General features: G+C 38.6%; 1 protein-coding gene across 4 annotated transcripts in view; it reads right to left on the bottom strand.

Moving 5' to 3' along the window:
• The window catches only part of SAMHD1 (SAM and HD domain containing deoxynucleoside triphosphate triphosphohydrolase 1), a 70,957-nt gene that overhangs the window by 45,477 nt on the left and 841 nt on the right, over nt 1-24,639 (bottom strand). For 3 of the 4 annotated variants that reach the window (XR_009703464.1, XM_061209695.1, XM_061209694.1), the window contains exons 2-4: nt 19,941-20,007; nt 15,209-15,281; nt 4,894-5,054 (exon numbers count right to left, since the gene is read on the bottom strand). Coding sequence is in view for 3 of the 4 variants with exons in the window: in XM_061209695.1 (XP_061065678.1) it covers nt 4,894-5,054; nt 15,209-15,281; nt 19,941-20,007 (301 nt within the window). In the remaining variant the exon portion in view is untranslated. The remainder of the gene's footprint in view (nt 1-4,893; nt 5,055-15,208; nt 15,282-19,940; nt 20,008-24,639) is intronic. The other variant, XM_061209696.1, reaches the window with a different exon arrangement.

The following is a 24,639-nucleotide window of genomic DNA, read 5'->3' as shown; positions in this document are numbered from 1 at the left end:
ATCTCTAAGACACAGGTAGAGAAATGCAAGTTCTCCCAGAAGGGCTTTTGTTTCTTTAAGTTCAGAATTTTGAAAAGATGTTTTATTAAGTTGGGTTTTTCTAGCTGCATATGAAAAAACAATTAATTTTGGAATGTCAAAAGAACCCCAGTTTGGCCATTTTTAGGATGAGCTTTAATTCCCAATTAAGCAAGTACTTGCAAGTACAAATTCTGTACGTACATAATAAAAATTTCCCAGTGTCTGTCAATTGGGGCAACCCATCAGCGTTTTTTAACTGAGCAAAATCTTCCCAGTGTCTTTCAAGTGAGGATAACCCACTCTGTCATTCAACTGACCAAAATCTTCCTAATGTCTTTCAACTGAAGATAACCCAGGTACCTCTTTTTGAAACTAAGTTCAAGGAAAACCTACTCCTCCAGTGAGAAGTTTAATACCACCAAATAAAACTTAGGATCATAAGTGAACACCATGAGATCCAAGATCCAGGAGACACTCATCCAAATTCATCTGGACTCACTGAGGAGACAGACGGGCACAAGAGGCCTCTGCTAGTACCAAGGCTCCAGATCCTCGTAAAGTTCAGGCAAAGGAGAAAAGTTTGCTCTGGATCCCTTCGTGGTCACTGAAACTGTCAACTGAAGAAAAACACTACCTAAAAGTTGCAAGTTATGTTTTATTCAGAAATCTTACTGAGGACTCTAGCCCGGGAAACAGTCTCAGACAGCACTGAGGCATTGTTCCAAAGAGGTAAGGGAGGAACCAGGGTATATAGGAGTTTCTGGTGGAAAAAAAAAACAAAAAAAACATTTAGTCAACATCAAAACACTACTGCTAATGACAAAAACCAGTCACCTCAAGTTAATAATTTTTAGCATTTTCCTATGTATGGGAAGATGCAAGAGTCTGGGGTCATTGAAATTATTCCTTAGATATTCATCTGATCTATCTAGGGCCAGGATGCTGTTTTTCTCCACCCTGAATTCCCCTCTGGGGGCAGCATTGGGGGTCAGCTGCAGTGGCTTGATGGCTTGACGGCGGGCAATATTTGTTGTTTACTAGAATAACAGGTAACATTTTTTTGGCCACATTTGTGATTAGCAGTAATCTTTTTACACTTGACCACATGTTTTTCCCAGCAAAAAAGTTCACATATATACTGGCTCCTCCCTTACCTCTCTGGAGCAGTTCCTCAGAGCTATCTGAGAACTCCCGGGCTATAGTACTCAGTAAGGTCCCCAAATAAAACTTAACTCCTAACTTTCACATCGTGCATTTTTCTTTCAGTTAACACTCAAGAACTTCAATATGTTTTTCAAATGTTCTAATATACCTCGAGGGCAACTTAACAGAATAGTCTGTTTCAGAACTAGGCAGAAACACACAGATTCCCAAAAGCAGGACCTCTTGACTCAGAATCACTTATCATTAGGGAAATGCAAAATCAAATCACAGTGAGACACCACCTCATACCCATTAGGAGGAGTTTTTTGGTTTTTTTTTTTGGCTGCTCCACGCAGCATGCAGGATCTTAGTTCCCCAAACAGGGATTGAACCCGTTCTCCCTGCAGTGGAAGCGCAGAGTCTTAACCACTGGACTGCCAGGGAAGTCCCTAGGATGTCTATTATAAAACAAAACAAAAACTAACAAATTTTGGCCAGGATGTGGAGAAATTAGAACCCTTGTACACTGTTGGTGGGAATGTAAAATGGTGCAGCCACTATAGAAAACAGTAGAGCAGTTCCTCAAAATATTAAAAATAGAATTACCATATGATCCAGTAATTCCACTTCTGGGTATATACCCAAAAGAAGCGAAAGCAGGGTCTTGAAGAGATATTTCCACATCCACGTTCATAGCAGTCACAATTGCCAAAGAGGTGGAAGCAACCCAAGAGTCCACAGATGAATGAAGGGATAAACGAAATGTAGCATATACATACAATGGAATATTATTCAGCCTTAAAAAGTAAGGATATTCTGACACAAGCTCCAACATGAGTGACTCTTGGGGAAATTATGCTAAATGAAATAAGCCAATCACAAAAAAAAGACAAATACTCTATGAAATCACTTATATGAGGTACCTAGAACAGTCAAATTCATTAGAACAGAAAGTAGAATGGTGGTTACCAGGGACTGGGGAGAAGAGGAATGGGGAATTGTTATTCAATGGGTACAGTTTCGGTTTTGCGAGATGAAAAATTTCCGGAGCTTGGTTGCACAATAATGTGGATATATTTAACACTATTGAACTGTAAACTTAAAAATGGTTAGGATGGTAAATTTTATATTCTGTGTATTTTACCACAATTCTTTTTAAAAGCATAACTTCTGATATTGTAATGTTTACAACATAGATTGTAGATAAGGTGCTCAACAAATGTTAAATACACTTTTAGCATTTCTACCTGAAAGTACTTCCTGAATGAATATCTTTCTTGCCCCCTAAACTCTGAGCTTCACAAGGATAGAAACAGTTGATATCTTGTTGGTTTGGTAGGCACTAATAAGTTTTCAATAAATATTTGTTGATGAATAAATAAACATTTGAGTAGATGCATGTGTTCTGGCTAATTAAAGATGCTTCTAAACAAACAAACAAAACCAAAGTAACACAGCAGTTTCCCCTTATTATTGGTTTCACTTTCCTCATTTCAGTTACCAGCAGTTAACCATGGTCTGAAAATATTAAATGGAAACTTCCAGAAATACACAATTCATAAGTTTTAAATTACACTCCATTCTGAGTAGCATGATGAAATATCACACTGTTCTGCTCCATCACGACTGGGTCGTGAATCATTCTTTTGTCCAGCGTGTCCCACACATTAACCACTTAGTAGCCGACACAATTATCAGATTGACTGCCGAGGTTTCACAGTGCTTGTGTTCAAGTGACCCTTGTTTTACTTCATAATGGCCCCAAAGTGCAAGAGTAGTAAAGCTGGCAATTCAGATGTGCCAAAGAGAAGTCGAGAAGTGCTTCCGGTAAGTGAGTGAAAAGGTCAAAATTCTCAACTCAATAAAGATAGAACAAAATTGTATGCTGAGGTTGCTAAGATCTATCATAAGAACAAATCTTCTACCTGTGAAATTGTGAAGAAGGAAAAAGAAATTTGTGCTAGTTTTGCTGTTGCATCTCAAACTGTCAAAGTTACAGCCACGGTGTGTGATAAGTGCTTAGTTAAGATGGCAAAGGCATTAAATTTGTACAATAAGATATTCTGAGAGAAAGAGAGAGGGAGAAACCACATGCACATAACTTTTATTGCACTGTATTGTTATAATTGTTCCATTTTATTATTAGTTGTTGTTAATCTCTTATTGTGCTTAATTTATAAATTAAACTTTATCATAGGTACGTATTTTTAAGGAAAAAACATAGTATTAATAGGGTTTGGTAGTATCTGTGGTTTCAGGCATCCACTGGGGGTCTAGGAGCATATACCCCGTGGATAAGGGGGGGATCACTTACACTGTGAGTACTTCATGAAAATCTAGATAACTGTCCGATTCTTCTGGGCTTATGTCCACCTGGCTCTACATTTTATAATGAAAAAGCAGACCAGGGACTTCCCTTGTGGCACAGTGGTTACCGCCTGCCAATGCAAGGGACATGGGTTCGAGCCCTGGTCTGGGAAGGTCCCACATGCCACGGAGCAACTAAGGCAGTGTGCCACAACTACTGAGCCTGCGCTCTAGAGCCCGCGAGCCAAAACTACTGAGCCCATGTGCCACAACTGCCGAAGCCTGTGCGCCTAGAGCCCATGCTCTGCGACAAGAGAAGCCACCGCAATGAGAAGCCCGTGCACTGCAACGAAGAGTAGCCCCCACTCGCGGCAACTAGAGAAAGCCCATGTGCAGCAAAGAAGTCCAAACGCAGGCAAAAAAAAAAAAAAAAAAAAAAAAGCAGAGCAAAGTCTCAACTATGTTGTATGTAACAGAGGTGCCATCTTCTCTAAGCTTGTGAATGCTTTTCTGATTTACACGTTTCCTGATAGGTAAGAAAACGATGTGGTTTTTTTGTTTTTCGTTTTTTTAAATTTATTTTTGGCTGCATTAGGTCTTTGATGCTGCGTGTGGGCTTCCTCTAGTTGCGGCGAGCAGGGGCTAATCTTCGTTGTGGTGCACGGGCTTCTCACTGCGGTGGCTTCTCTTGTTGAGGAGCACAGGCTCTAGGCACGCAGGCTTCAGTAGTTGTGGCACACGGGCTCAGTAGTTGTGGCGCACAGGCTTAGTTGCTCTGCGGCATGTGGGATCTTCCCGGGCCAGGGCTTGAACCCGTGTCCCCTGCATTGGCAGGTGGATTCTTAACCACTGCGCCACCAGGGAAGCCCAATGATGTGGTTTTAAAGGGCAATTATGTATAACACTAAATAGGGAATGTAGGAAAATTAAATAATCAAACTTACAAAGTTAGTTATATCAGTAACCAACCCTATTAACTTTTAAATAATATTTAAACACAAATATTTCATCTAAAAGGCCTGCCAGGCACTATCATTATCTTTCCAGGAAGGATTTGAGGTGGCTTCTAAGAATACATAAAATAAGTAAAGTAGAGCAAGGTAAATCAAACCCTCAACTTTCTCATCAATAAAATAAGGATATTATTGGGAATTCCCTGGCAGTCCAATGGTTAGGACTCCACGCTTCCACTGCATGGGGCACGGGTTCGATCCCTGGTTGGGGAACTAAGATCCCGCATGCCACGTGGCTCGGCCAAAGGAAAAAAAAAAATCAAATATTGATTGTCTCAGTCAAACAAGGCTCTTAAAAAAAATAAGGCTATTATTACCATTTTATAAAACTATTTGTTTTCTAAAAGATACGATGTGACCGAGAACGGACTTAATAACTACAAGTTCCCCACCCCAATACCCTTCTTACCCTAGACTATGCTCAAATCGATTGTGTGAAGCTCCTGGAAAAACATAGTAACCGCCTCCCAACTGCTTAATATATCGCAGGCGCTGAAATTGAGGTGTGTCGATGATTCGGATGAGAAGAGGGTGAAATTCAATGTGACCATGGATAGGATCATTAATCACCTAGAAAATTATAAATTAATGTGAATAACAATACATAACACCATCTAAAATTTTTGTCCAGTCATTCCTATCTACAGTGCAAAGTCAAAGCTATTCATTTTTAAGTAAGAATAATACTAAGGGAAATGACAAGTTATGAATATCTTTACCTTATTTAGGTATCACTACCAGACAGAGCAAGTATATTGGACCTGATGGATTCTAATAATGGATTAATGGATTCTAATAACAGAAGGGTAAAGATTTCAATCTTTCTTTTATGTATATGAGTTCATTAGCCTTTAGTAAGTTAGTCTGGTATTCAAGTTAAACATACTCATTTAACACACTCATTCAGATCACATACACTATTTTACCACAGGCACTGTGTCTAATTTTGTTGTAAATGTATCTACCCATCACTATAATCCTTAATAAAAAAAAACCCCTCCTACCATGTAGTAAACAATCATAGGCAGGAAGTACTATAAAATTCTACAGCACTTAATGTCTCTTAGAAGTACTTATTTATACTTAGTAAACATACATTTCACAATTATTCATTACTCTAAGCTTAAACAGGGCTTTAAATATGGGTGAAGATTTAATGCTCCTCTATGTTTCTTTAAATAAAGATAACATCTTTCTTAATTGTCCATAACTGTCTTTTAAAAAGAATGTTTCAGAATAAAAAAAGGAATATGATAAATGATCTAATCCCTGATTTTCAAACTGCTTCAAATGGTTCCATGAAGTTCCTAAAAAATGTATGGAATTCTGGGAGGTGAAGGGCCTTGTCTGCCTCATTTACTGCCATATTCTCAGAACCCATCAAACAGCACAGTGCCTGGCACAGAGTAGGAACTCAGACATGTTTTGAATGACTGTTGCAACATTATTGCAAAGTAATACATGTTAACAAGCTATTATAGTTACAGTGTACCAAGTATATCTTCAATAATACGCCAAGAATGATGTCAAAGTATCTCAGGAATAGAAGGATGTTGTAATTCAACCCTGTGAATGTCCTTATCAGAGAAGAAAAAGTTGCACAATTTTTAAATATATGAAAATCATATACTGGTCTATTCTTTCTCCCTTATACAAGATCAATGTAACCACGAAACAAATGAGAATCTATTTTTTAAATTAATTAATTAATTAATTTATTTATTTTTGGCTGTGTTGGGTTTTAGTTGCTGCACGTGGGCTTTCTCTAGTTGTGCCGAGTGTGGGCTACTCTCGTTGCAGTGCACGGGCTTCTCATTGTGGTGGCTTCTCTTGCTGTGAAGCACGGGCTCTAGGCATGTGGGCTTCAGTAGTTGTGGCAAGCAGGCTCAGTAGTTGTGGCTCGTGGGCTCTAGAGCCCAGGCTCAGTAGTTGTGGTGCACGGGCTTAGCTGCTCCGCAGCATGTGGGATCTTCCTGGACCAGGGCTTGAACCCGTGTTCCCTGTATTGGCAGGGAGATTCTTAACCACTGCGCCACCAGGAAAGTCCCAAGAATCTATTTTATTTTGAAAAATTATCAAAGAAAAATCCTATAATCTACTTTTAATCCATTTAAAGATCTAAAAGTCTTCACTGTCAATTTTTCAGTGGTTAATAACTGTTTTTAAAAGAACTCAATGAAAATTATTTTTAACTTAACACCATAATACACACTCTCCTTTCATGTCAAAATGCATCATGAACAGTTTCTCATGTTTTTACAAATCTTAATAATTATCACTGTAATGGCTCTATTTCATTGATGAACCAACATTTTTAAACCATTCCCCTAACATCGGGCTTTGCGATACTGGAAATTCTATTTAGTCAATTTCATATTCCCTTCGCAACCCTTAGTGTGTATATGTGATATTAAAGTGTTTTGATCACTTTTTTAAATTAATTTTTATTGGGGTATAGTTGCTTTACAACATTGTGTTCATTTCTGCTGTATAGCAAAGTGAATCAGTTATACATATACATATATCCACTCTTTTTTAGATTCTATTCCCATATAAGTCATTACAGAGTATTGAGTAGAGCTCTGATCATTGTATATAATGTTATTTTTGTTCTTGCAGTATTTTTTTGAGGTATAGTTGACTTACAATATTATATTAGTTTCAGGTTACAACATAGTGATTCAAATTTTTTATAGAATATACTCCACTTACAGTTTTATAATATACTGGCTATATTCCCTGTGCCATACAGTATATCCTTGTAGCTTATTTTATACATAGTAGTTTGTACCTCTCAATCCCCTACTTCTATTTTGCCCCTCCCTCTTCCCTCTCCTAATTGCTAACCCCTAGTTTGTTCTCTATTATTCTTGAGTTTTTTTCTGTTTTGCTATATTCATTAGTTTCATTTTTTAGATTCCACACATAAGTGATAACACAGAATTTGTCTTTCTCTGACTTATTTCACTAGGAGTAGTACCCTCCAAGTCCATCCATGTTGTTGCAAATAGCAGAATTTCACTCTTTCTTTATGGCTAAATACTATTCCATTGCTTATATATAATATATCTTCTTTATCCATTCATCTGTTGATGGACACTTAGACTGCTTCAATATCTTGACAATTGTAAATAATGCTGTTATGAATATTGCGATGCATGTATCTTTTCAAATTAGCATTTGTGTTTTCTTCAGATATATGCCTAGGAGTGGAACTGCTGGATCACATGGTAGTTCTATTTCCAGTTTTTTTGAGGAATCTCCATACTGTTTTACACAGTGGCTGTACCAATTTCCATTCCTACCAAGAGTGTACAAGGGTTCCCTTTTCTCTATACCCTTGCCAACATTTGTTATTTGTGGGCTTTTTGATGATAGCCATTATGACAGGTGTGAGATGATATATCACTGTGGTTTTGATTTGCATTTCTCTGATAATTAGTGATGTTGAGCATCTTTTCATCTGCCTGTTGGCCATACGTATGTCTTCTTTGGAAAAACGTCTATTCAGGTCTTCTGTCCATTTTCCTTCTACTAATTTTGGGTTCTGTTTGTTCTTCTTTTTCTAGTTCCTTTAGATGTAAGGTTAGGTTATTTGAGATTTTTCTTTTTCCTGAGGTAGGTTTTTATTGCTATAAAGGTCCCTCTTAGAACTGTTTTTGCTGCATCCCTTAGATTTTGGATTGCTGTGTTTTCATCTTCACTTGTCTCCAAGTATTTTTTGATATTTTCCTTGATTTTTTTCAGTGATCCATTCGTTATTTAGTAGCATAATGTCTAGCCTCCACAGGTTTGTGTTTTTTGCAGTTTTTTTCTTGTAGTTGATTTCTAGTCTCATAGCATTGCGGTCGGAAAAGACACTTGACATGATTTCAATTTTCTTAAATTTACTGAGACTTGTTTTGTGGCCTAGAACGTGATCTATCCTGGAGAGTGTTTCATGTGCACTTGAAAAGAATGTGTATTCTGGGACCTCCCTGGAGGCCCAGTGGTTAAGACTCTGAGCTTCTACTGCAGGGGGTGTGGGTTCAATCCCTGGCCAGGGAAATAAGATCCCACATGCTGCACGGCACAGCCAAAAAAAAAAAAAAAAAAAAAGTGTATTCTGCTGCTTTTGGATGGAATATTCTCTATATATGTTACATTCATTTGGTCTAATATGTCATTTAACGCCTGTGTTTCCTAATTGATTTTCTGTCTGGATGATCTGTCCATTGGTGTAAGTGGGGTGTTAAAGTTCCTTACTATTATTGTGTTACTGTCAATTTCTCCCTTTATGTCTGTCAATATTTCCTTTATGTATTTAGGTGCTCCTATGTTGGGTACATATATATTTACAATTGTTATAACTTCTTCTTGGAGTGATCCCTTGATCATTATGTAGTGTCCTTCTTTGTCTCTTGTAACAGTCTTTGTTTTAAAGTTTATTTTGTCTAAGTTTTTGTTACCCTGGCTTTCTTTTGCTTTTGCTTTTTTAATATTTATTTATTTGGCTGCATTGGGTCTTAGTTGCGGCACACGGGATCTTCGTCATGGCATGCAGGATCTTTAGTTGCGGCATGCAGGATCTTTTAGTTGTGACATGCGTACCCCGGCTTTCTTTCGATTTCTATTTGCATGGAATACCTTTTTCCATTCTCTCACTTTGTCTGTGTTTCTTTAGGTCTGAAGTGAGTCTCTTGTAGGCAGTCTATATAAGGGTCTTGTTTTTGTACCCATTCATCCACTCCATGTCTTTTGATTGGAGCATTTGGTCCATTTACATTTAAAGTAATTATTGATAGGTATGTACTTATTGCCATTTTGTTAATTGTTTGGGGGTTGTTTTTGTAGTTCTTTTTTGTTCCTTTCTTCCTTTGTTCTCCTCCCTTGTGATCTGGTAACTATCTTTAGCATTATGTTTGCATTCCTTTCTCTTTTTTGTGTATGTACCTATTATAGGTTTTTAGTTTGTGCTTACCAGGAGGTTTATATATAGCAATCTATATATATAAATGATTATTTTAAGTTGCTGATCTCTTAATTTCAAATGCATTTTAACAACCTTACATTTTTACTCCCCTCCTGCCATGAGTACTGTTTTCAGTGTCATATTTTACATCTTTTTGTTTTGTGTATCCCTTAACTACTTACTGCAGATATAGATAATTTTACTTTTGCCTTTTAACCTTCCTACTAGTTTTGTACGTGGTTGATTGAATACCTTCACTGTATATTTGCCTTTACTAATGAGTTTTTTCCTTTCATAATTTTCATGTTTCTAGTTGTGGCCTTTTCTTTTTTGCTTAGAGAATTGCCTTTAGCATTTCTTGTAAAGCTGGTTGTGGTGATGAACTTATTTAGGTTTTGCTTATCTGTAAAACTTGATTTCTCTATCAAATCTTACTGAGAACCTTGCCAGGTAGGTTCTTGGTTCTTGATATTCTACCACTCCCTTCTGGCCTGCAGAGTTTCTGCTAATAAGTCAGCTCATAGTCTATAGGAGTTCCTGCATACATAACTTGTTGCTTGTCCCTTGCTGCTTTTAATATTCTCTCTTAGTCTACTGTTGATGCCTTCTAGTGTATTTTTCATTTCAGTTATGGTATTCCTCATCTCTGCTTGGTTCTTCTCCATATTTTCTAACTCTGTTAAAAATTTCTAACATCTCACTCTGTGAATCCATTCTTCTCCTGAGTTCTTTGATCATATTTACTATCATTACATTGAACTCTTTATCAGCTAGATTGTCTATCTCCACTTCACTTAGTTCTTTTGAGGTTTTATTTTGTTCAAATAAAATAAACATTTTATTTAGTTTGGAACATATTCCTCTATTGTCTTGTTTAGTTTGGAACATATTCCTCTATTGTATCATTTTGCCTAAATTGCTGTTTTTATTTCTATGTATCTGATATGTTGGTTATGTTTCCTGACCTTGAAGAAGTGACCTTTTATGGGAGACGTCCTATGTGTCCCAGCAGCGCACTCGCCTCTGGTCACTAGGGTTATATGTTCTAGGGGTGCCCCCAGTGCGAGCTGCATGGGTCCTTCTGTTGTGGTGGGCTGACTACTGTGGGTGGTCTGGTAGGCATGGCTGGCCCCCCAATTTGCTTGGTTGCCAGGCCCTACCTTGTGTGGAGGCTGCTAGCCACTGGTTGGCAGGGCCGGGCCACAAGGTGGCTGGCTGCAGAATCCCAGGGGATCCTGGGGCTAATGCTGGCTCACTAGTGGGCAGAGCCAGGTTCTGAGATGAGTGGTTGTGAGGCTGAGGTTCCTGAATCTGGTGTTGGCCTGTTGGTGGGTGGGGCCAGTTCTTAACACTGCTGGCTGTGAGTTCTAGGGTGTCCCAAAGCTGGTGCTAGCCTGCTGGTGAGTGGGGATGAATCCCAGGGTGGCTGGCTGAGGAGTCCAAAGTACCTCAGAGCTGGTGTTGGCTTGCAGATGGGTAGGTCCAGGGCCTGGGGTGTCACAGGGCTGTGGTCAGCCTGCTGGTGGGCAGGCGCAGGGCCCAGGGTGGGTCCCAGGCTAGTGCCAGCTCACTGGTGGGTGGAGCTGGTCCCAAGGTCTCTGGATGCAGGGCCCTGGGGGTCCCGAAGCTGACAGTCTGCTGATGGGTGGGCCTGGATCCCAGGGTTGCTGATGGACACACCCAAGGTGCCCCAGAGCTGGAGCTGGCCTACTGGTGGGCAGGGTTAGAAGGTAGGGCCCCAGGACTGCTGCTGTACTGCTGATGTGTTGGCTGGGTCCTGACAGGGCAGGCTGTGGGGCTGCAGTGGTGCTGGGGCCTGTGTCTGCCCTCTGGTGGGCAGGATCGGGGTCTAGGAGCTCCTGGGACTGATGCCCACCCACTGGTGGGTAAAACTGGGTCCTGGGGCTAACGCTGGCCCAATGGTGGGGGCACAGCTGGGTTCTGGGGTCTCTGGCTGCAGGACCCAGGGGTCCCAGAGCTGGTGTCAGACCACTGGGGGGGTGGTGGGGCTGGTTCCTGACACAGCTGGCTGTAGGGTCAGGGCTGTCCTGAAGCTTGTGTCAGCCCACTGGTGAGCGGGGCCAGATCCTTGGGTGGCTGGCTCAGGTGCCCAAGGTGTCTCAGAGCTGGTGTCTCCCAGTATTATTTAATATAATCTACTCCTTCTATAGTCACATGGTCCACTTACTTATCACTTTTAAAGGTATATGATATTCTATTGTGTTACTAGCCAAGCAGGATAAAACAATTCTATTGCCTTCTGTATATGCCAAGCACTGGGGATGAGGGATGAGTAAGTTACCATTCCTGCCCCCAGGAAAAATAATAGAATCTATTTGTAGAGTAGTGGGGAAAGAGAATGGGGAAAAAGAAACAAAAGAAGGAGTGGTCAGTTCTACCCCGAAGAAAGGGGAACAGGAGCCCTCAGAAAAAGATTCAGAGGTGGTGATTCTATAATTTCACACATATTAGGTAGACATTTCACTGTTTTAAAATTCACCAGGGACTTCCCTGGTCGTCCAGTGGTTAGGACTCTGTGCTTCCACTGTGGGGAGGGCACGGGTTAGATCCCTGATCAGGGAACTAGGATCCCCAAAGCCACAGAGCATGGCCAAAAAAAAAAAATCACCAATACATTTGACAAATTAGTGCCTACTATGTCAAACACTGCACTTCATCCTCACTATTATGCAATTCCTGGCTTCAGAGGCCAATTGAACTAAATTTAGCATGAAGAAAACTAAGCCAAGAATAAGAGGTTACAGTCTTGGGTTAGGCAATGGTTTCTTAGATATGACACCAAATGCATGAGACAAAAGCAAAAATAGATACACTGGACTATATCAAAATTTAAAACTTTTGTGCTCCAAAGAACACCATCAAGAAACTAAAAAGAGGGGGCTTCCCTGGTGGCATGGTGGTTGAGAATCCGCTTGCCAATGCAGGGGACATGGGTTTGATCCCTGGTCTGGGAGGATCCCACATGCTGCGGAGCAACTAAGCCCGTGTGCCACAACTACTGAGCCTGCGCTCTAGAGCCTGTGCTCTGCAATGAGGAGTGGCCCCTGCTCACCGAAACTAGAGAAAGCCTGCGCACAGCAACGAAGACCCAACGCAGCCAAAAATAAATAAATAAATAAATTTACAAAGAAGCAATACTGATTAAAAAAACAAAACAAAACTAAACTAAAAAGATAGGGAATTCCCTGGTGGTCCAGTGGTTAGGACTCTGCGCTTCCACTGCTGGGAGCCCAGGTTCAATCCCTGGTCAGGGAACTAAGAGCCCGCAAGCCTCATGATGTGGTCTAAATAAATAAATAAAAAGACAGTAAAAAGATAATCCAGAGGATGGGAGAAAATATTTGCATATTATATATTTAATAAGGGAATTATATCCTGAATATATAAAGAACTGTTACAATTTAAATTAGATTGTGGTGATGACTGAACAATCTTGTCAACTTTCTAAAAAACACTGACTTGTATATTTAAAATGAGTGAATAAAAGAATATATCTGTGTGTAACTGAGTCACTTTGCTGTACAGCAGAGATTGGCACAACATTGTAAATCAACTACACTTCAATAAAAAATAAAATAAAATAAAATAAAATGAATGAATTGCAAGGTATGTGAATTATATCTCACTAAAGCTGTTTTTATTTAAAAAAAAAGTTAAAAAGTAACTAACACACCATTGTAAAGCAATTATACTCCAATAAAGATGTTAAAAAAAAAAAATGTAGATGCCAAATTAGGGTAGGAATCAATTCTTTGTTCAACTGTACTGCTGATGAAGCTAAGGTCAAAAAAGGTATCAATTTCATTACTAGACAGTGACTCACTGACTCAAGTACTTAGTAGCATTAAGATCTATTTTCAATGACTATAGTTTATATATGAGGTTAAACAATTTTGTTTTTAATGAAAAATAGAAAAAATAAATACAAGGGGGCAAATGAAAGTACTGACTGCCTTGAAAATTACTTCAAAAAGATTTTTTGGGGCTTCCCTTGTGGCAAAGTGGTTGAGAATCTGCCTGCCGATGCAGCGGACATGGGGTCGAGCCCTGGTCTGGGAAGATCCCACATGCCGCGGAGCAACTAGGCCCGTGAGCCACAACTACTGAGCCTGCGCGAGAGGCCGCGATAGTGAGAGGCCTGCGCACCGCGATGAAGAGTGGCCCCTGCTTGCCGCAACTGGAGAAAGCCCTCGCACAGAAACGAAGACCCAACACAGCCAAAAATAAATAAATAAATAAATAATAATTAAAAAAAAAAGATTTTTTGTTGCAAACTGTGAAAATGTGACCTCAGAGATTATCTGAGATGAGCTCAACTAATGAAGAAAACTCATCTTATCTCTGCCCTGCCTGATGAGAACACCCATGCTGCTGCTATTGAGAAAGGACAAAAAAGAATGCATGACAGCAACTGTCTCCCAACTGCAGGACAAAATATTTAGATATCATCCTTGGTAAGTGATTCTTCTATTTACTTCTTCATGAAAATGAAGTATTTTAATATTAGGTAACTTTTTCAAAAAGGGCTGGGATTTGATCATTCCTCAAATAACAGATTTGCTCTAAGAACAACTACTTTGTCTGTAAAAGAAGATTCTTGTAGAATTGAATCAAACACATTTATTAAATATCTTCAAACATGATTTTCAATGAAAAATAAGCAGACTAACTTGTAACAGTAAAATTGAAATTCATGTGCTCATAGGATCCGAGATAACTCAATACATAAAGCACCTCTGATGAAAAGTGCAAAAGATGACTGTGTAAAAGGGGAATGAGACCCCATCCCCTCTTCCAGGTCTGAAACTAAGTTTTCTTACCCTATAGATGTCAAAAGCGTAAACAATGTGGTACATTTCCTGTCACCAACCAATCAAGAAACATTTCTTTAATTACGGTATTAGAACCATACTGAAGAGCTTGTGAAAAATGCACATTTCTGGGTCTCTATTGTAAGTTCCCAGAATCAGAATTTCTGAGGTGGGAGTTAGGCAGTTGACTGCTTGTTAAAATGATTCTTGGGACACTGAGTGTGAAAAACAGGGCTTTTGAAATGTCTGGAAGGGGGTGGGGGATGAGAAATAAACAATTATTGATAGATCAAATTTTAGGCATATATCTATTCTTTGGTCTACTGTTTGACAAAAAAGTTTACCAAAACTGATAAGTAATTTTAATTTAAAAGTTATTCTATGACTAAGGGGTAACTAGGGCTATATGTGTCGATATGGATATTTCTCAAAAATATAACATTATATGAAAGTTTAGAAGGTTACTTACTGTGAATGAAATTCCATTTATAAATGTTTAAAAAATATGTAAAACAATACTATACACTGTTTGTGGCTATACATACATATGTGGTAAAAATCTAAAAAAACATTCAAGAAAATGATTAAACACTTGGGGAAGAAAGGATGGAAACAGAATTCAAGAGGGGTACAAAGGAGGCCTTCTATTGTTTCTAATATTTTGTTCTAAAAAAAATAGATCTGAAGCAAATTAGGCAAAACGGTAAGATTTGACAAGCTGGGCTTTTCTGTGTGCTTTTCTGCTTTTCTGTGTGCTTAAAATATTTTAGTTTTTCTCGTGGTTATTTTAGAAAATGCAGAAAATTTAGAAAAGTAAAAACCCATTACTCACAATCCTGTTACTATAAAGAGATTTCTTTCCATTCTTTTAAAAATGAATTCTACATAACTGAGTTATATCACTTTATATTAAAAAAATAATAAACTCAGATTCCTCTTACCTTCATTGTATAAACATGAGTTTGATCCAGTTGTTGGATATTATTAAGCAGCTTTATTCTCTTCCCATAGGAACTAAAATTATAACAGGATAAGCAAATCTATCATTATTTGCTAAATAATAATCCCTGGAGTATATAATAGTATATAATCAACTTTAGGTTGTTAGAATAGAAGTCAGATTAAAAGGAACAGTTAATAATTCAAACATACTCCTACTAGAAACCCTCTCCTTCCTTTGCTTCTAAGACATGAGACTCTTCTGCCCTCAATCCTCTTCTCTCTTGGTAAATTCAGACTTCAACACTTCTCATACCTACATCACTGAATGCTCAATTTACACTTCAAACTTACTTTAACCTAATTGAGGCCAACATCTACCCTCATGATCCTAAATCTGCATGGCTCATGTAAGCGAAATCTCAAGATAGGTAAGTCTCTTTGAAGTAGAGCACAGTGATAATGAAAAAGGTCTTTGGAATCAGGCAGAACTGGCTCACATCTGCACGTGGAATCTCTATGACCTTGGAAAAGTCACTTAACCTTTTTTGGTACACTTATGTTCTCATCTATAGCACAGATATAATACTATCTCCCTCACAGCGCTGGAGAGGCATTAAACAGTGTGTTCGGCACTGGGGATACAAAAGACTCAGTTCCTGCCCTCAAGAACTATAGGAGAATTTTAACTATGATTACAGGTGTTATAGAAATTATTATTGATGTTAAATTCAATATTTATCTCATCAGCAGTGTTTTAAGTACAAGAATCTAGGAGTTTATTAGTGTAACCAAGTGGTGAGTATGTGAACAAAGTTATCTAACTAAACTGGCCAAAGATGTTACATATAGGAAGACTACATTTGTTTGACAAACTGAGCCTTTGTCATATCAAAATAACTTTCAAAGAGAAATAATTATTGCTTACATCAACTAAGAAATAGTCACATCAAATGCAAATGTCTAGGATACAATGAAAGGAAACGCAGGACAATATAAGACTTCTTGGCAGGGGTGGTTGTCAGTCACGTGATCAGTCCATGAATGGATTTTTAAAACTCTTTATAGTGATGAGTTGCAAAGGTCCAAGTTTGACTTGTGAGCATCAGGTATGAATTATGCATGAATCAAATATATATGGTTTTAGCTTCATTTATACCTATCGTCCTCTATCAGTAATTACTCATAATGCTCCAGTCTTGAGAAAGAATTTAATAGGAATTAAACAACTCAAAATCCTATAATTCACATTCTTGCTCCATTTACACTTACTAATTGGTCTAGGCATGTTAGCCTGATACCTGGCTGAAGCAGGAGGCAAGGGGTTAGCCTTTATCAATCCTTTAGCTAATTAGACTGAAATGTAAATCTTTTGCTAAAAGTCCTAGATAGACTTGGAGCCAGAAGTACTACAATTGACCTCTATGTTGTCCCCCGAGACCCACAGTAACTACAGAATCTAAGAATGATTTTTTTGGAATGTAAAGAAGCATCATTAGAGCTGATAAACCATTAAAGCAGCATAGCTTGTGTTTTACTATTCCCCTACCCTCATCAGTTTGAAATATCAAGCACAGGGAAAGGCCAGGCTCCAAGAAGTACTTTAAGGCAGAGCTGTAACTGACACAGGTTAAGTATAGTTGCACAGTGGAGCATAACCAGGAATCACAGCATAAAATAATACCAAACCTAAACCAACCTCACAGCCCAGTCTTTTCCTCAACGGATACTCAGTATTCCTCACTTAATTAGAACTCAAAAAGAAACTACTGTATTCATAAAGAAATCACATGGGGGGGTGGGCAAAATGGGTGAAGGGGCTTCAAGAGGTACAAACTTCCAGTTATAAAATAAATAAGTCATGGGAATGTAATGTACTGCATGATGACTATAGTCAATAATGTTGTAGTGCATGTTTAAAAGTTGCCAAGTGATGGTATACAATTTATGTTTCAAGCAGGACAAGAAAATTTAAGCATAACATGTTCCCTGCTTGTACTGGGCCCTCCCTAATGTGCAATGTGCATTATACATTAACCAGACCTCCTCAAAGGTGGGAATGCCTGCTCAACTGTAAAAAACAATGCTTTTTTCCTTCTTCTGACGCCAACAATGTAACTCCTTAGAAGATTAATTTTTCCTTTCCTAATCCTGTAAGGGATCATGGTGATATACTGCTCCTATGTGCAGATCTGGACTATGTATCTTTGGTGAACTTTACATAAAATGTCAGTGTGTCACTTTGATGTACAATCTGTTATCTCGAAAATGTATATGACTGTTCCTTTGACTTCTAACAGGCAGAAGAGTCCTCAGAGTTTTCTAAAAGACTGTCTCTTGGGTTATAATCCTCAGGTTGGCTTGAATAAAACTCTCTATTTCTCCTTTAGATCGAATATTGATTAATTTTTTGTTGACCCAAGAGAGTAAATCTTTTTTTTGTTGTTTTTTGTTTTGTTTTGTTTTTTTGCACAGCTTGCAGGGTCTTAGTTTCCTGATCAGGGATTGAACCCTCACCCTCGGCAGTGAAAGCACAGACTCCTAACCACTGGACTGCCAGGGAATTCCAAAGAGAGTAAATCTTAAAGTTCTCATCACAAGAAAAAAAATTTCTTTGTAATTTTGTATGGTGACAGAGGGTACTAGACTTATTCTGGTAATCACTTCGCAATATATACGAACATTGAATCATTACATTGTACACCTGAAACTAATGTAATATTATATGTCAATTATACCTCAATAAAAATATTTAATTTTTTAAAAAAAATCACTGATTAAAGTATATTTAAAAAGCCACCCAAAACCTGGAGGTGTGTTTGTTTTGGCAAAGGCTATGGCAAAATAAATACTTTAAACAAAGATTTGAGCCAGAATAGTTGGACTACAATAAGATTTTATTTCCATATTTCATCATTTCTGAAATCTAATGTTTCTTACAACTGATGTGTACATTTAATGTGACAATATTTCTTATTTTTTTAGAAAAATCTTTTACCATCATCAGTTAATCATAAAACTGAGGAAATACAGGAGTACTTGTCTAAACTGGATTCCCCCTAGAAAGCAGAGTCTAGGACAAGAGCTTGCATACAGTTAATTTATTTTGGATGTGAATCCTGGGATATGGAGTGGAGGGCTAGAAAAGGTGAAACAGGAAATGAGGGGAAAATAATGCAAGGGTACATTAATAAGTTGGTTGCATTGGACCACTGTGAACAACTTCAACGGATCCCACTGAAATCCTCAAAGGCAGCTCTGTCCAGGAGAACTTAGTCATGATGGAAACATTCTATATCCGCCCTGTTCAGCATGGTAGCCACCAGCCATAAGTGGCTACTGAGCACCTGAATTATGGATAGTATAACTGAGAAATTAAAATTTTCACTTCATTTAATTTTAATTAATTTTAACACATAGGTAGTGGCTGCTGTATAGGAAAACACAGCTCTAAGGAGTACTGCAGAATCCACCTCAGAGTTAAGAGGTGGGCACAAAAAGACATGACATATAGTGTTCCTTTTGGAATTTTTACTATTTTGTTAACTCATGTGTCCCAAGTTCCTGGAAGAATGCCTAACACATAGTGAGCCCTCCATAAATATTTGTTGAATAAATCAACAGCATTTGGGTCCACAAAGTATATGGTTCCCTTTAAATGCAAAACTCTATTAGAAAAAATTCCATTCAGTTCAAACAATAAGCTACTATTATACATAAGAAATAGGTAGTAAGGGGGACTTTGGGGGGACAGAGGGGGCTGATACATAATTATGAAAGAGGAAAGATTAGGTTCCCAAAGATTCTGACCCAAAGGAGGCTTATTAAAAGTCAGTAAAATGTTCTAAAGTGATCTTTTCCCTCAATCTACTTGCATTATCAATTACCAAACAACAGTGCATGAAGTAATTCAGTATAATCTTTTGTTCTGATTCTTTGGTTACTGTTTCCACAAACAACACTTAGCTAAGTGGAATTCCAGAAGAAAAGACCATATTTTACCACTGTTGCCAATTCCCTAATAGAAACAGAGTCTCTACTTTAAGGAAGGTTTAAATATTGACTGGATCTTCAACTGAGATATTTAAAGTAGACTTACATAAATCTAGACCCTAGAATCTCCAATCATATATAGGGATCTCAACCTACATATATAATTTATGAAGGGCTTAACATGTGCTAATCACTCTACATACATTGTCTCATTATTATTATCCATTTCACAGGTGCAGAAACTGAAGGGTTAAATAAATTGTCCCAAATCATACAACTGAAAAGTGCCAAACTACTTTGTATAGTGTCTTTAAATCTAATACCAGGGAAGCATTCCAGCCTTGAGTAGCTTTAGAAAGACCTAGAAATACACTCAAGATAGGGTTGTAGCCTTGATTTTTCTTGCCAACATTTTTTTCCTATCAATTCTTCTACATTTTCTGGAGTGTATAATTCAATTATTCTGAACTTGAGAGTAAAAAGTTGGTCACTACAAACTTCATGAAGGCTTGTTAGCAAAATTTTTAAAAACAGGAATCATTAGTAACATTTAACATAGGATTTGCACAGCAAAAACAAACAAAAACAACTCTTAGACAGCAGGTGTGGTATTCTGTTTTAAAACCTGTGCAGATTTAAAATGAAAACACTTAATATCAGCAATCTTGGGGTTTGTCTGTTCAGTGTGAATAAAAAGGTCTTAAGTGTGCTTGGCTACAATGTGAATTTTACCATTCTTACCTTATTCCAAGGTCTTCAAGAAGAGACTCATCAAGAAAGGGCAGTATTGAACCTGTGATTTTCTTCTCTATGGAAGAAAAGGGAGAAAAAAAATGAATGATTTCAATATTCACAGCACATGCTTTTTGATTTCTTTCAATTTGGGTCCACCAGAATTTACTCAGATCAACATTTTTTTTTTTTTTTAAGATATTCGCCATGTATTTCTTCTTTAGGTCTTTTTTTTTTTTTTAATTTATTTTTATATTTATTTTTGGCTGTGTTGGGTCTTCGTTTCTGTGCGAGGGCTTTCTCTAGTTGTGGCAAGCGGGGGCCACCCTTCATCGCGGTGCGCAGGCCTCTCACTATCGCGGCCTCTCTTGTTGCGGAGCACAGGCTCCAGACGCGCAGGCTCAGTAGTTGTGGCTCATGGGCCTAGTTGCTCCACGGCATGTGGGATCTTCCCAGACCAGGGCTCGAACCCGTGTCCCCTGCATTGGCAGGCAGATTCTCAACCACTGCACCACCAGGGAAGCCCCCAGATCAACATTTTTTTGAGCACCCAGTACTGGCAACAAACTGTGCCAAGTACCACATTTTTGATTGCTACTTGGAAAGTCTTAATTTTATTTATTTTTTATTTTATTTTTTTAAAAATAAATTTATTTTTGGCTGCGTTGGGTCTTCGTTGCTGCGCATGGGCTTCCTTTAGTTGCGGCGAGCGTTGGCTACTCTTCATTGTGGTGCGAGGGCTTCTCGTTGGGGTGGCTTCTCTTGTTGCAGAGCACAGGCTCTAGGAGCGTGGGCTTCAGTAGTTGTGGCACACGGGCTCAGTAGTTATGGCTCGCAGGCTCTAGAGCGCAGGCTCAGTAGTTGTGGCATACGGGCTTAGCTGCTCCGCGGCATGTGGGATCTTCCAAGACCAGGGCTCAAACCTGTGTCCCCTGCATTGGCAGGAGGATTCTTAACTACTGCGCCACCAGGGAAGCCCGGAAAGTCTTAATTTTAATTTGATAACTATACCAAGAGGATTTTTTTGATAAACCAGGTAAAATTTTAAAAATTATTTGAGTAAATTATTTGCAAGGAAGTCCAGCTGCAAAACTGGCAGCTTCCTCCTGAAACAGGTGAGGTTTGGGGTGGGAGCAGGGGAAGAAATGTCAGTTTATTGTTAGAATAGTCAGGTCAAAACCATAGCCTGAGGGATGCTCCATGTGTTGACTTAGTTCTAAAACCTCCAAAGAAAGCACACAATCTGTTTAGTAAGGCTTATATACATTTTTTAAAAAAATAAATTTATTTATTTATTTATTTTGGCTGCGTTGGGTCTTCGTTGCTGCACGTGGGCTTTCTCTAGTTGCGGTGAGCGGGGGCTACTCTTCGTAGTGGTGCGCGGGCTTCTCATTGCGGTGTCTTCCCTTGTTGCAGGGCACGGGCTGTAGGCACACGGGCTCAGTAGTTGTGGCTCGCAGGCTCTAGAGCGCAGGCTCAGTAGCTGTGGTTCACGGGCTTACTTGCTCCACGGATGTGGGATCTTCCCGGACCAGGGCTCAAATCCACGTCCCCTTCATTGGCAGGCGGATTCTTAACCACTGTGCCACCAGGGAAGTCCCACATGGTTTATTTTTCTTTATCTTTCTATATAATTAATTCCAGACCTTCCTGACCTCAGATTCCAGAACACTGGACTATTTTCAAACAAACAAAAGTCCTTCTAAAGGTAACAAGAGAAAATGAGGATGTAATTTTCCAGAAAGAAAAAAACATTTAAATGAAAAGGGCATTTTTGGGGGTGTTTTTCAAGCATAAAAAATATTCAATATAAAAAATCCAAACAGGGCTTCCCTGGTGGCGCAGTGGTTGAGAATCTGCCTGCCAATGCAGAGGACACGGGTTCGAGCCCTGGTCTGGGAGGATCCCACATGCCGCAGAGCGACTAGGCCCGTGTGCCACAGTTGCTGAGCCTGCGCGTCTGGAGCCTGTGCTCCGCAACAAGAGAGGCCGTGATGGTGAGAGGCCCGCGCACCGCGATGAAGAGTGGCCCCCACTTGCTGCAACTAGAGAAAGCCCTAGCACAGAAACGAAGACCCAACACAGCCATAAATAAATAAATAAATAAATAAATAAATAAAAATTAAAAAAAAAAAAATCCAAACAATATAAAGTATAAAATATCAACTTACTCATATTCTCCCAATAATCATTAATAGTTTAGATAACAACATTCAAGACATTTATCTACGCAATTATGTAATTTTACACAAATGAAATTATGTTGTTTATAATCTATTTTTCCCAACTAATAGGTCATAAAGATCTTTCTTGTCAATTATTAACAATTATTAATGATGTAGTTTCATCATTTTTAATGGTTGTCTTTTATTCCACAATACAGATGTACCATAATACATTTAACCAATTTCTTCTGAACCTTATGCTCCTCACCACTAAAATGAGTATAACTGAACCTATGTCACAGAGTTATTGTAAAGATTTTATAAGATGAAACATGAAGTGCAGAGAATAGTACTTCACGCAAAGTAAATGCTCCATAAATTGTTAATCATCAATATTATTTACTACTATTATCAATGGATATTTAGATCATTTCTACTTTTTTGCTATTTATAACTAGTGGTTAGAAGAATAATATTGAATATATTTATTTGGACAGTGTACAAATGTTTCTGTAAATTCCTACAAGTGAAATTTTCTATAAGTAAAAAGGTATTCCCAAACTGTCCAGGGTTAAGCAAATTGATACGTCTATCAACTTTATTGGATTACCCATTTCTCCCATTACCAATCTTTAAATATTTTTCTATCTAAATTTTAAAATCAGTGTTTTTAAAATTACTGTTAAGACTGAATGTTTTTTTCTGTTTTTATTGGCTGGTTGTCAATTGTCCTTGTGTTTTGCTCATTTTCCTACTGGGGTGTTTTTTTCCTTAGTTGACTTTATAACTTTGGTTATGTTCTCCATTTTTTTTTCTTTTCTTATTGGTTTGTTTATTCCCTTATTGTTGAGGGAAATCCAATGTATTTTGATGAGAACACTTGTTAAGGTATAAGTGGCATGAATTCTGGAGTCCAAAGACCTAACTTTAAAATCCAGCTCTGCTTTTTTCTAGTTGTGTGGCCTTTGAACCTCAAACACATCATCTACTAAAAAATACAGATTACAGTCTCTAAATTCCTGTGAAACTGTATTCCAAAATGAGGAAAGGGACCCAGCACCTGTGCTTAGTTTTTTCAAATAAAAACAAATTTGGACTTGCAAGCTGCTGTGTATAAAACAGATAAAAAACAAGGTCCTACTGTATAGCACAGGGAACTACATTCAACATCTTGTAATAATCTATAATGGAAAAGAATCTGAAAAAGACTACATATATATATATATACACACACACACACACATATATATCACTTTTCTGTATACCAGAAACTAATACAACATTGTAAATTAACTATACTTCAATTTAAAAAATCTGGACTTAGATAGGGACAGATTCTAATTAGGGAGAAAATTATTGCAATAGGGAGAAAGTTCTGATCTCAGAAATCTGCAAGTGGCTCAAAATCAAAAAGGTGTTTTTCGGTTTGTTGGTTGGTTTTTTAATAGGATAAAGTAGGGGCAAGCAGAGATAAGCAGAATCTTTGGAGGGGAAGTGACCCCAGTCTGACAGGACATTGTCCGGCTGTGGTCAGCCAGTTCTTAGGAGAAGCTGATCAGGGAGCATATTCCGCTTTTTTAGTGCTTGCTCAAGTTTGGGGGCAAGTAGGAGTTCAGAGGCCAGTAGAAGAGAGAGAAGACTGACTAAAGTTTGGTCAAAACAAAGCAGACAGCAAGAAATGAGCAATTGTGAACACTTGGTCAGTTTTTACCAATTAAAAGCATGTAATGTCTTCTAGTATTAGACTGTGGGTCAAGAGAACAGATCATTCTGAAGACTGATGAATTAATCTACAGGACACCACTGAAACAGGCAGCCAACAATATAGCCAATCACGTTTTGAAGACATAAAACTACTTCATCCCCACCTACTGCTACTCAAAAGAAAAATCCCACCCCAGAAGGGGAGGAAAACCAAGGCCGGGGGTGGGGGGGTGGGGGTGGAGGTGGGGTGGTGGTAGGGAAAAAGAGAAGTGCAATTTCCTTCACCCATCAAGCTATCTTTAAGTCTTGAACACTTCTTTAGTTCCTCCCACCCAGCCTAAGCAAAGAGGGCTCCACCCCCCAATTGCAAAAGTTTACTGAATTTGCAAATCACACCACTTTCCTATTGAACACTTCAGAGGGTAAAGCAGAGGTTAAACTTCAACCCCCTTACGGGAAGTTGAGTAGATTTCAAGTGGATGGATGCTTGAAGTTAAGTCAGTAAAGTCGCTTAAAACTCACAACCTACAGGCCAAGTTGTGGGCACCTGGGAGTTCAGTGGTCAACTGAACCACCCCAGGGTTCAGATTTAGCGAGGGAAACTTCTGGGGAACAAAACATGATCTTTACTAAGCTCTGCAAGTACAGTCATCAAGCATGTATTGAGTCGTACCGGGATGCTACGGATTCAGAGATTAACAGAAAAGTTCTTTCCCGGTTAGACAAACCCCAAGTTGGGAGGGGAGCGGAGGAAACAAACTTTAAAGCACTCAAATATACTCTAACGTGGCAAGTGTTCAGGGAGCTGCATCAGCAGAGGGGGGTCTCCCGAGCCTGGT

This window comes from Eubalaena glacialis, chromosome 13 (genome assembly GCF_028564815.1).
Source record: "Eubalaena glacialis isolate mEubGla1 chromosome 13, mEubGla1.1.hap2.+ XY, whole genome shotgun sequence".
Lineage (NCBI taxonomy): Eukaryota > Metazoa > Chordata > Mammalia > Artiodactyla > Balaenidae > Eubalaena > Eubalaena glacialis.
The sequence above is the reverse complement of the archived record's forward strand: the minus strand, read 5'-3'. Positions and strand labels throughout refer to the sequence as shown.